The sequence below is a fragment of the Tympanuchus pallidicinctus genome, unplaced genomic scaffold (assembly GCF_026119805.1).
Source record: "Tympanuchus pallidicinctus isolate F22 unplaced genomic scaffold, pur_lepc_1.0 scaffold26, whole genome shotgun sequence".
NCBI lineage: Eukaryota > Metazoa > Chordata > Aves > Galliformes > Phasianidae > Tympanuchus > Tympanuchus pallidicinctus.
The window spans coordinates 3,846,924-3,859,079 of record NW_026294743.1 but is presented as its reverse complement, the minus strand read 5'-3'; the positions used below and the strand labels follow the sequence as shown (position 1 = coordinate 3,859,079).

General features: G+C 36.4%; 1 protein-coding gene across 9 annotated transcripts in view; it reads right to left on the bottom strand.

The window, feature by feature from the left end:
* INPP4B (inositol polyphosphate-4-phosphatase type II B) overlaps positions 1–12,156 on the bottom strand; it is a 264,611-nt gene that overhangs the window by 47,297 nt on the left and 205,158 nt on the right. For all 9 annotated transcript variants that reach the window (XM_052690049.1, XM_052690053.1, XM_052690054.1 and 6 more), the window contains one exon: positions 7,653–7,791. In XM_052690049.1, the coding sequence (XP_052546009.1) occupies positions 7,653–7,791 (139 nt within the window). The remainder of the gene's footprint in view (positions 1–7,652; positions 7,792–12,156) is intronic.

Genomic DNA, 12,156 nt, shown 5'->3' with positions numbered 1-12,156 from the left:
TGGAAGAAATAAAGACTGAAGAGCTGTTCCCTGGAAAAGAGAAGTTATCAAGTTATGGTTCACGATGGCTAAACAGAACATAAGCATCTCCAGTTCCATCCTGCAGCAAGGAGCTGATTTTATACAAAAATATTGGTAACAACACATGCCAGCATCTGGTTTACGCATTTTCAAAACTACGAGAGCTTGCAGAGGAGACCTACCAAGATTTAAGGCTTAATCTTCATAAGCCTATAAAAAAGATGAAGCAGTAATTTGATTTCTGTACTTTATGAAGAAAAAATGAAGAGTACTAAAGGGGATCTGTATTCTAGAGAATAAAAGCAAAAGAATCAAAAGCTGGAGGCTGCTGTGAGACACACTGGAACTCATAAATACAGCAGGAAACTTCAAGTCAGGCTAGGTCGATCAGACCACCTAAATTATTCTTTCTAGTCTTAAATTAGACTGATTTATTAAATTAATCTATAAGTAAATGCCATGAAAAGCAGAATGAGACTAAAACACAACGTGCATTAAATCAGTGTGCAGGGCATAAGTGCAGATAAAAATACAATTTCTAGTCTGCTTCTCACTTGAGCAAATAACTCGATGAAATCTCTGGGTATTCCCATTTTTCTTACAAAGAGCAGCACAACCTAAGCTGTAAAAGCATGACCACTTAAGGATAGAAAAGCAGACCTGAAGGTAGAGCCAATCTGCCCCAAAGCAGAGTTGCACAGTCAAATCCAAGTACACTGACACCAGGGCAAGAAAAGAAAAAGATGAATTTGCAGACCTAGATGAATTTTACGTGCACACTTCTGCAACTTAGTTTATGGGGAAAGGACTAAGGAGATTCAACAACACTCCTCCACAGAAGAGCAGGTCACACACCAACCTTAAAAGTCGAGTAACATTGACATCTTATACCACCAAGTTGCCCCTTAATCTGACACTCCACACAGTGCATTTCTGCTTCTTCAGGATCATAACTTTGTACTTGTCCTCAGTGAACTGCATTCTAGTATTTCAGCGCTCCTTTTCGTCAACATCCATTCTAGTCCTACTCCCATGGTGCTTAAAGCATCTCCCAGCTTTAATCGTCTGCAAATTTTATGAGACACATCTATGTTTCATAAGCCAAGTCAGTAATGAAAATGTTGAATAATACTGCACTGAGAACAACTCTAAGTGGATTCTACTTCATGCAGCCTTCCAGGATGCCAGTGAACACCTGATAACTTTACTGTTTTGTGATTTTTCTGAATTATTTGTCATGATCCTTGTGCTAGGTAGCTTCACAAACATTTCTTCAGTATTTTTGTAAGACTGTTTGGAAAGTAATTCTTGTAAAGATAAAAATTGGAAATATTTTATCATATTACTCGCACATATAATGTCAGAATTTGTCAGTTCCTCTTGCACTAAGAAGAAATTCAAAGATTTAGAGTACTCAAGGCCATTTTCTTCATTGAATGACTTCAATGACAGTCAAGGTAACTATATTAAAAATAGATCCTACCAAAAGAAAACAGTGACATAATATTACTCTACAGAAAGCTTTACTTTTATATGCACTTTGCTTTGTAGAAAACAATGAAAAACCTAAGTTTGTAGGAAGCTTTACCTGAATGGCTAAATAAATGAGAAATTATTTTATTTTAGAGTATAGATTTGTACTTGATAACCGGAAAGATGAAAATACAACACTCGCATGTAATAAAATGACCTAAAGCAATCAGTTAGCTCCTAGCTTCAGGAAAACTTCTGCTTACATTTAGTAAGATGTCCAGCCCCCAGAAAGTGGAGCTACTTTGCAAATCAAAAAAGGGATTACACAGCTACTTGAGAACAGAATATTTACGAATAGACAGATGTATTTTCAGGTTCGTCCTTTTATTTTTAAGTAAGATTAGTGTTCAAAGATTTAAAAAAATGTGTGCCATAAAACAAGTTATTTGAAGGAACAACTGTAGAGAAACATTCACAGATGCTCAATCATTGGTCTGTGTTAAAATCTCCATGTATCTGATCTTACACTGGACATCCAGTTGCAAATATTCCACTGAGGATATAAAATAAGATTGTTCATTAGCCACGCACAAATCTGCGTACGAGAAACACAGCAAATACTGCAGCTTTGAAGTTGCTCCTTGAAATTGAGAAGCACATTCATTTAAAAATAACAACAACAAAAAGCAGTGTATTTTGAGGCCTATATACATTTCATAGACTTTGGAAAATGTAGTACTTACATGCAAAGGATGGCATGGAATACTAATAAAATTAGTGAGAGAAAGTACATGTGAAAACGTACTGATCTAAATTCATCTTTAGATTGTCCTTTTTTTACCTTTGCACAATGCGACTCGTGTCTGAAGGTTCTGCTCGGTTACAAGACAACATTTCCATACCTAAAAGAGTTTGGGACATGATCAAGATGTCTCGCAACTCACTCTTCATGAGAAAACCTGCAATCAGCTCAGCATGAGCTGTTGCTGAAAGGAGATGCCAGGAGGATAACCACAGCTCAGGACCTCTGACCCTGCAGAGACTGACAATAGCTTTGCAGAATCATACAGGGAAAGGAACTGTAAAAATTGTTTATGTTCCTAACACATGAAGCACTTAAACGAAACACTGACTTTCAGATATCAAATTTACCTAAAATTGAATGTGCAAGATATTCATCCTCAATGAAGGAACAAGAAGCGTTTCACAAAGACTGAAGGATTAACTGAATGAATAAACATTTCAGAAAGGACATTAGGATCAAAAAGATAAAATACAAGTAGACTACAGGATGACTGTCATGTTGCTAACATGACAAGGGCAGCCTGTCCTGTTTGAAATATTTAGCATCCAAACGAAGGTGTCAAAGCCTAGTGATGAGGCAAGAAAACTCAATTCAGAAATCTCAAAAATCATGCTAGTCAGCCTTCGGATAGAAAACTAAAACAAGGTGTAAAATGAAAAACAGAAGGATGAAACTGGAAGAAAACAATCACTATACAGTTAACATAAGATTAAAACAAGAGTAAGACAGTACACGTGTAGTATTCTCCTTCATCGCTAACAAAGAGTTGTAGAAGTTCAGTTTAGGATGGGATCCTTCAGTCTCATTCTCTCAACTTGCTTGCACAGGCAAATGGCCTGCTCAGCTCTCAGCTTGTCATTCTACATGTTAATATTCAAGCTGCACATGAATTTGATGAAGTTTGGCACAAAAGCGAGCTCCTGCTCTTTTCAAAATCAAGCCCACTGAACTGTACATTGAAATGTGCTGATGATCAAATAGGAAGAGCCTAAGGCTGTGCAATAGCACTTCTATCTTGTTTTACCCTGGCAACAGAGAAAAAAGCCAATTCTATCATTCCAGTCCACATCACCTAAAAAAAATCAGTGGATATCTTCGATGGCTTTAATTCACCTCAGAATTTAAATGGTATGAAGTTACAAACTAAAAATGGAATTGAAACAGAAGAATGCACAACATCTGGCTTTTAAAGGAACAGAGCACCCCGGAAACTTTTGGTTACAAAGTTAACAGCAGCTACTAAAAACTTAAGCATTTACTGTAGGTAATCATTCCCTTAATAAATACATATACGAATATATAGAAAGCCCATGATGGGATTGAAGTAACATGTCATATAACGTAAATTTATTGACATCACAAATTGAACATGCTAGTCTAAATCTAATGGCTCAAAAAAAAAAAAAGGCCAGCAAAACAAATCAACCAACCCAAAACTGAAACAATCTCCTCAGAAACAGCTGGTGCAAATTACTGCAGAAAGCAGTAATTAAGGCCAACGGTCTGAATTTACTCCTTCAGGACTGCACCATGCTCACTATTCCTTTGTTTTCCTCTTAGCTCTTGCAGTTACTTGATTCAAAGATCAGAACTCAGCTCTTTGAAAAGGGATGAGGTTTTATCCTTGTAACTCTGCAATATTTCTCACTTCTCAGTAGAACGTCAGAAATCTGAGTCTTCCAGGTATTTCTGCAGCCAATGTAACAGGAGTCGATCACGTAGTTCTGGTGCCAAAGGAAACAATTTTAAGATCTTGGAGATTTATCACTCCATTCCAATCATCTGATATTTTCTGCATCGTCAGAAAGATTAAGAGCAAAAGTTGAAACCCACTAACCATATATTTACACATTTGTGTCCCCGAAACTTTGGTCTTATTGAAAACAAGAGAAGAAGGTGATGGCAACAACGAAGTTAAAACAAATGTAAGAGACTGAAGATACAGAAATAATGTACAAACATTTCTCTAGAAGTGTTACACAAGAAATATTCTGACATCTTGTTTAAGAAAATAGTTTGTTGAATCAGTCTTTGTTTGCCTTATTTATTTTTGAGCTTCTGTCAACAGCTTAATTACCAATAGCTAATACTGCTGTAGTGGTTGTCTCATGTTCTGGGCTACATACAGCTCAGCTAATGAACCTATCAAAAAGAGAAGGAAGACAGAGATTAGCTGGAAACGCAAGTGGAAAAACGGAAGTAATACATCACATTTTGGAAAAAGAGCTGATGCGAAGACTTACAGAAAACAAGAAAAAAATTTGAGGAAAAGTAATGGAAGAGTAGGTTTTTCACTATTGCTCTTCATTTTCTCAAAATATATAGCACTTGTTAATCAAGGAACAGACTAGGGGATAATTTTTCATCTGCCCAATTAAATGATCACTTGAAGTAAAAACTGTTCTTCTGAAGATGCAAACAAAATCACACCATTTCACATTTCTATTGGCAATTGCATTTGGATGGATGCAAGGATGCAATTCCCTGGGGCACTGAAAGACAGAAGGATTTAATCTAGACTTCAAGTCCTCATCAGGTATCAGATTATTCAAAAAATAAATTAACATACGCAGTCTGTAGCAATGTGGCTATGAACAGATGTTTTCCTTCATTTGAGTCAAGAAATATGGCACCATTCCCCAGGTACTCATCATAACTTACACTGAAAGTTACCCTTAATCAATTAATCTGCCCAGCAGCTTAGTTTTTGACTTCATATTTCACCGCAGGCAAAATCCAGGTGCAATCACAATGCCAGTTTAAATTCTTTGAGATAACTTGGTTGATTTTGTATGCGGCAGATTAGAAGTACTCACAAAGAGCCAGTGGAAGAGAAGTTGAATTTGATAGTTCAGATGGAGGAGTACAAAGAGCAGCTCGTACCACCACAGATAAACACAGACATCTAAGAATAAATCTAAGAATGAACTATTGCATTTTACTGGCATCTCTAATTCTCCAGAACATGCTTTCACATTCTGACTCTGATGAAAAATGATAAGACAAAAATAAAGAGAATTCAATGCTGTCAAGTAATTCTCCAAAGAAAAACAGTCTTGAGTTAAAAAAGGTAAAAAGTTCCCTTAAAATCCATCTACTCTCCCTTATTTACCCTGCAGAGAAATCATAATCCTGCAAGTGATGAAATCACAGCATGTTACCTTGGTAAGTGATAACTCAAATTCAGTCTTAAGAGTCAACTCAAAAGTCAGACTGCATGAAAAGGCAGGCTAAGAAAGGTATAACTTACACTGAAAGCTAACTACAAGAAAGTGGTGCCACAAGCATTTCTGATTAAAAAGATTCCATACTACAAATACAGCCATGTTGGGAAAAAAAAAAAGAATAAGATCATTCAATGACAATATTGAGACTGCAAATACAAACCTATCTTCACAACCTTCAAGTACATTTAATGATAACACTTGTAGTTACAGGAATACGTTATTGCTCAAAAATATCAAATTACCCTCAGAACTTTTTCTACTGTCTAAAATGAATGCGTGTTGTGTTCTTTGCACTCTTCTTTGTTGTTTATTAGATGCTATACAAAATTCTGTATTGTAACAGGCAGGTTCACTAATACAAGGAAACATTTTAACCCATAATTTAAGGTGCATTTTTCAAAAATTTGATCAAGTTCTGTGTATTTCCCATTTTTCTTACAAACAGCAGCACAACTTTACATAGTATCAGCTCCAGGACTGAAGCATTTTCCGATTTTAAGATCTATCTGTGCCCATACATTCAGGCATTACTCAACCTGGTTATGCTCATATTATGGTATAATATATATGCATATGCATATATATATATATATATATATGAATGATATTGCAAACTTCTCACATGCACGCTGCTTGTGAATTGAATGTAGTATAAAATTCTAATATTTTAGAAAAAGTACACTCTTTATATACAAGAAAAGGTTATCAACTGCTGCAACTAGTCTTCAAATATAAAAGGAGGAGAGTTAAGGTTTAATTTAATTTTAACCCCAAACATTATCTCCATCATATATAGGTGATTCTTCACATCAAACTGGAATGAGATGCAGAGAGTAACAAAACAAAATCATGCTTTCATGAAGAAGTCAAGCACGAAAAAGTCCCCCAACAAATCTCCTACAGGGTGCAAGTGTTGCAAAACACTCCACGCAACTCAAAAGATGCACCAACTCCACTGTCACGTAAGGGCACTGGTACTCAAAAGGCATAGAGAAGACGCTGAAATGTGAGATACATTTATAAGAGAAATTTATCGCAGTACCACAGCCTAGGTCATCTCCAGAAGACAACTCCTTAATTGAACAAAACACAGTATAATTTTCTAACCGTTACAATCATCATTATTGCTTACCAAGAGGTATTCCTCATTCTATTTGATGAATTATCATAATACTTAAAAGGAAATGTAAGGGTTTTTTATTTTGTGAGCTAAAAATTCCAATGAATATTTAATTTGCCTGTGTAGAGTGTGAGCCTGAATCAAAGCTAACAGTACTGTTTTTTACAACTGTAGTGAAATTGCACTGGTGCTAGTTAAGTACATTTCATGCCTTACACTGAAAAACAGATTTTCAGGAAGTTGAAAATAGTGAGGGAAAACTAGTAAACATTCACTTGCTAGCGAACTAGTAAACATTCACTTGCTAAGTGTTTTTGCTTGTATGAACAGAAGGAATAAAAACATGAAGATAATCCTAAATCATAATTTTTCGAGACTGGATTAAAATAATAAGAATATCAATCTCTAATTTCGTTCCCTAGTGAAAAATACTTTTAACCATTGGAGTACAGAAAAAAAACCAGCACGTGACTCTCAGTACAAACATACTGTAAGTAACAGGAAATCAATGCGAGTATACTACAGCTTTATCTGCAAAACAGAATTAATTGGCATCCTGAGTTTCAGCTAATAGTAGAAAAATCAGTTAACACCAGGAGGAGAAGAGCTAGGCACAAGAAAAATGCATTTCATCCTTTTAAACAAAATCAGTATGGATGAGTTCATTTTCTAAAGATTGTTTCAAGCTGACAATTAGATTTACCTTGCCATTAAGACCATTGTTATATTCTTATCTAAAGGTCTGAAAAACGTAGGAAGCTTCTTTGAAAAAAGCTACTTCTGTTGATAAAAGCTTTCATCTGCAATTGAATAAACCAGACTACCACCATTGAAAGCTATGACTAGGCAAATCTTTTCTGTCAGCAATCTCAAAAATGCTATTTGGCTCCTTCATCTCATTTTTCTGTGGCTTTTCCCATTTGTATTTATACTAGTCAACGATTATTAAATAAAATAGAAATAAAGAAAACAGAAACAAAAAAAATCATAGCAAAAGGTTGCTTACTGCCTGCATGCTTGCAATCTGCTGCTGAGGGGTCAATTTCACCATCTTTAACCTTGCCGCTGTTGTCTTTTTCAAGAAGTTTGTCCACCATGGCAATAACACAGTTTAAACTCTTCCCCACATTGGCCCACACCCTGTCCTGAAAAGAGCATAATATAATCACTGCACATTACTGAAAAAGGATAAAGAGACAAAACCAACTTCTTATAGAAACATTAAAATGGAGACAATTTACACAACAATTAGGTGTTAGCATATTACCACTTTTCTCATTCTACAGGCAGTTTAAGCCTGTTACATGGACTGAATGACAACTGTTGCTTTCTTTTTAATATTAAAAGAAACAGTTCAAATTCTATATGAAAATGCATGTGAAGTTATCTATTTCAGGTTCAATCACAGGGAACTGAGCAGATTATCTGTTTGACTTTATACACTACGAGTATAGACACACAAGACCTTGACATATCAAGTCCTGTGGGCAACAAGATATTTCACCACGGTACTTCACAACCTCTTTTTAGTAATTTAACATATCTTCTATTTTATCACATGACGTAGTCTGTTAATACAGATGTAAAATTAAAAGAATAACTAACAATTTGCTGTCATGACATATTTGAGGTATCATCTGAGGTAATTTCAGCTTTGTCCTACACCTCTCACAAAGGCTGCAATCATGAGTCGTACACTGAGTTTATAATAAATATGAGAAATCCAGAAATAATAGTGCTGCAGAAGAAAATCCGTACAAGCAGAAAAGGAGAGAGAATGTGGAGGGAGAGAAAGAGTAACTACAGAATACAAGATACAGGCAGGGTCCCATCATGTGCTGGGTGGTGCAGAATTCAAAGCTCTCGCACATAGACTAATAGGATAGAATAACAAAAAAGAATGCAACCAAGCCATACAAGAAATGAAGTTGCACACAAGACTAATAGTCAAAGAGTAAAAAAAAAAGATAAGAAAAAAAAAAAAAGAAAAAACCTAACAACCAAACCTGAAACAACACACATACATGCCAAGTCATTCTTATGCTGATATAGAGCAATCAGCTTGCTTGATGGTTAAGAACGGAAAGATACAATCAATACTCTTTTCTTCTTTACAATAACCAAAAGTTTAAGGTACACATCAGGCTTTAAGACATAAAAACGGATGTGCAAAAAGACAACGTGAGAGATTGGCAGGGAAAGCAACTGAAAACTCAAAGAAATATCACAGTTCCATATAAGTGGTAGCACTTGAAAGTTGTGTGAGTGCAAAGAAAGAACTATTACTAAGGCAAACTTATTAAAGATTTACTTCCAATTGCATGTCACAACTCTTAGGCCAGTCTCGGACACCAGAGGGATCTCACCTTTCTACATTCCTTCCACTTGAGGGCACACACACCCTGTGACAAATGGGCATTCTGCCTTGAGAGACACAACGCAAATCTACAGATAGAGAAGCATCTACGTGCTGGAAACACATGGCAACACAGATCATGGCTCTCCAGCTCAGAATACAGAGGAAAACTCAGAATCGGAAAGAATTTGTAGGGCTGCTGCAAGAGCGAGTGAGCTGATGTACAATTGGCAATAAACTGTATTTAATCCACAAATACATTTTTGAGAAGTACTGCATTTGCAGTACAGTGCAACAAGTGGAAATATTTGCGCTTGTACACATGAAATATACTCCTACATACGTTCCTGAAATCCGCATGCACAGATGCAATTAAAAGTCAAAAATAGAGGACAGGTAGAATTTAATGAGAAATTAATTCTCATGCAAGTACCTAAAATATTCCTGAAAAATTTTCACAGTATGGCTGAAATGATTGTTTTCCAGCCCCCACAAGCATTAGTTTTGGGAAAACAGGTGACGTCTAATGTTGCAAATAGTAAAAATCCAAGCTCAAAAGAGCTCCAAGTTTTACTGGAGAATGGCAGAGAGCATCAGTCTTCATAATCACTGAAGTTGCTAAGGTATATGAGCTCAAATCATTCAGCACAGCTGCAGGAACATAATTTCCCTTTCCTCCCTCTGCTGGGGCAGTTCAATCCTAACACAAACAGTGCTAAGTTCTTAACACAAATAAGTTCATTTAGGAAGAAACACTTCTCCATGTAAACCAACTTTTAACCTAGCATTAAGATGATGTCTACAGAATATTCACACAAACATTCCCTCAGGGTTTAGAAGATTCATAAACATCTGTTGACAGAAAGCTCATTTTTATTATCACACATCTGGCCATTTCACATGACAGCAAGTGAAACAGAGCAAAAGCTTGTTGTCCCAGAGCTCTTTCTCTCCAGATAAGAGGTTCTTACGATTCAAAGTTATCACTATATGCAGACATAGACATATGCAGAAGTAGATGTGTCTACCATTTGTGGTGATGTTATACTGCCTACATCAAATACGGCCTCATTGTAAACAGCACATCTTGAGTAAAACTGTTCTCTCCAATCAATGAAAATCAAGTGACTCCTTGCTCTTTTACATAAGAGATGATACACAAATTTCACATTCCTTCTTCTCCCTCGTCTTTCACGTGTCTTCTTTTAGCCTAGCACACCTTCCAGTCACCTTGCATGTTCTTAAGCAATTTATTTTCCGCTTGCCTATAAAATGTGTCACTAATTATCATTTTGCAGCGTGTGTCAGATTAAAACACAAAACACCCTGTCTTATAAGCCTTCTGCGTGAAGTTAGGATGGGGAAGAAAATAATTGCTATTTCTTCATACATCGAAGTGCTGAGACCCTAGGTTCTTCAACAGGATGCTTCTTCCCTGACAGCAGTTTTGCCATCAATTGCCACAGAGCTAACTGGGTGTTTATTCCAGTGGTGTCAACAACCAAGAGAAATAAGATTTCTGGCTCATTCCTTTCTGCCTCTTTAAACTCCTAAGTCAAACTAATGACAGAAAAAACGTGCAACAAGGCTTGACTCTGCCAGGACAAAGCAGACTGGGATAAATCTATGGCATGTTAATGCCATAAATCTCAGGCACTGGAATGGACTGCCCAGGGAGGTGGTGGAATCAAGGAAAGACTGGATGTTGTGTTGAGGGACATGGTTTAGTAGAAGCTATTGGGAATAGGTGAACGGTTGGACTGGGTGATCTTTTAGGTCTTTTCCAACCTTGGTGATTCTATGTTGACACTGAGATGTGCCCTTTCACATACAACACTACTGTTGCACACTTTACTTGAGCAAAGTTTTGATGCAGCAACTTCATCACTCAGCGCTATGGAGACTGTTTTTGAGATGCAACTTGTGTTCATATAAGTATATTATATTAAAGCCCTTCAGAGGTGTGCTCATAGATAAAGCGAGTATTTTAACTAACGTTCACGATTAAAATCCTGTTGTAATTTGACAGTGCTTTGGAATGGAAAGTATACATGGGTCAGTACTTCAGAACAATATCTGAATACCATGCCAATATTTGTAAATAATTTACTGGAAATGATATTTTATGGTCACATTAGGTAGTCTGTCAGAAATGTGGAGCAGAAACAGCTCCAAGGGGCAATGTGCCTACCTTTTCTTGTATAATGCATGACAACATGCACTGTTCCCTCCCAGGTTCTAGGATACTAGAAGCAGCTGGCAAGAGAAGAGTATCCAGAGGCAAACTAATGCTCTTAAGTTAAATATTTTTCCTTCAACAGCACCACTGTATTACTGCCTACATACAGCACACCAATATAAACAGCTCAATTCATACTGCCATCAGCTACACTGGGATCAATATCTGTACTTGATATCAAAGCAGAGGTACAGCACGGCACTGCTACAGAGAAGAGGAAGGTTATCTGGGAAACATCACTCACACAGTGAAAGGGCACTGTGCGCAGTCAGGAAACGGGGAACTATTCCTTAAGACAAATTTGGATGCCTAAGAAGGAAGAGATCTTCACAAGTTGTTTTAGTATTGCGCTTTGAATTCACTTTTGTGACGTTTGTGGGACAATACAGACTTTGAAAGAAGATGGAAAGGAGTCAGTGCAAAGAGTTGTTGGACATTTAGATTTTGGACAACTGCAAAACAGAAATCTGAGTTACAAAAACAACTCCTGGTAACAGAGAACAACAAAGCAACAAAGGAGAATATAGAACCCTGCATAAAAATAATTTTCTTCTTCTTTCTTCTCTGAAAGCTGGCTTTCAGAGTAGATTAATTTTTTTTTTCAAATTTTATATGTGATTCTTCTATTTCCAACACAGTGTCATCTTGATCATTAAAACTCACATTATTAATACCTGCATTTTAATAAAGAAATAAATATCAATGGAAGCCTAACACCTAATCTTCAAATCCAGGAAAAAGACAACACTTCTTTAAGATTTATAATGTTTGGTATTGACTCAGACCCAGTTTATTAACTCAGAAAATATCTAGGGATGTACTTACATTTAATCAAGAAAGTAATTTTACTAATTCAGCAAGAAAAAAAATCCCAATGCTGTAAACTAATGCGTTTCTGTGATTTAGTGATTGGGT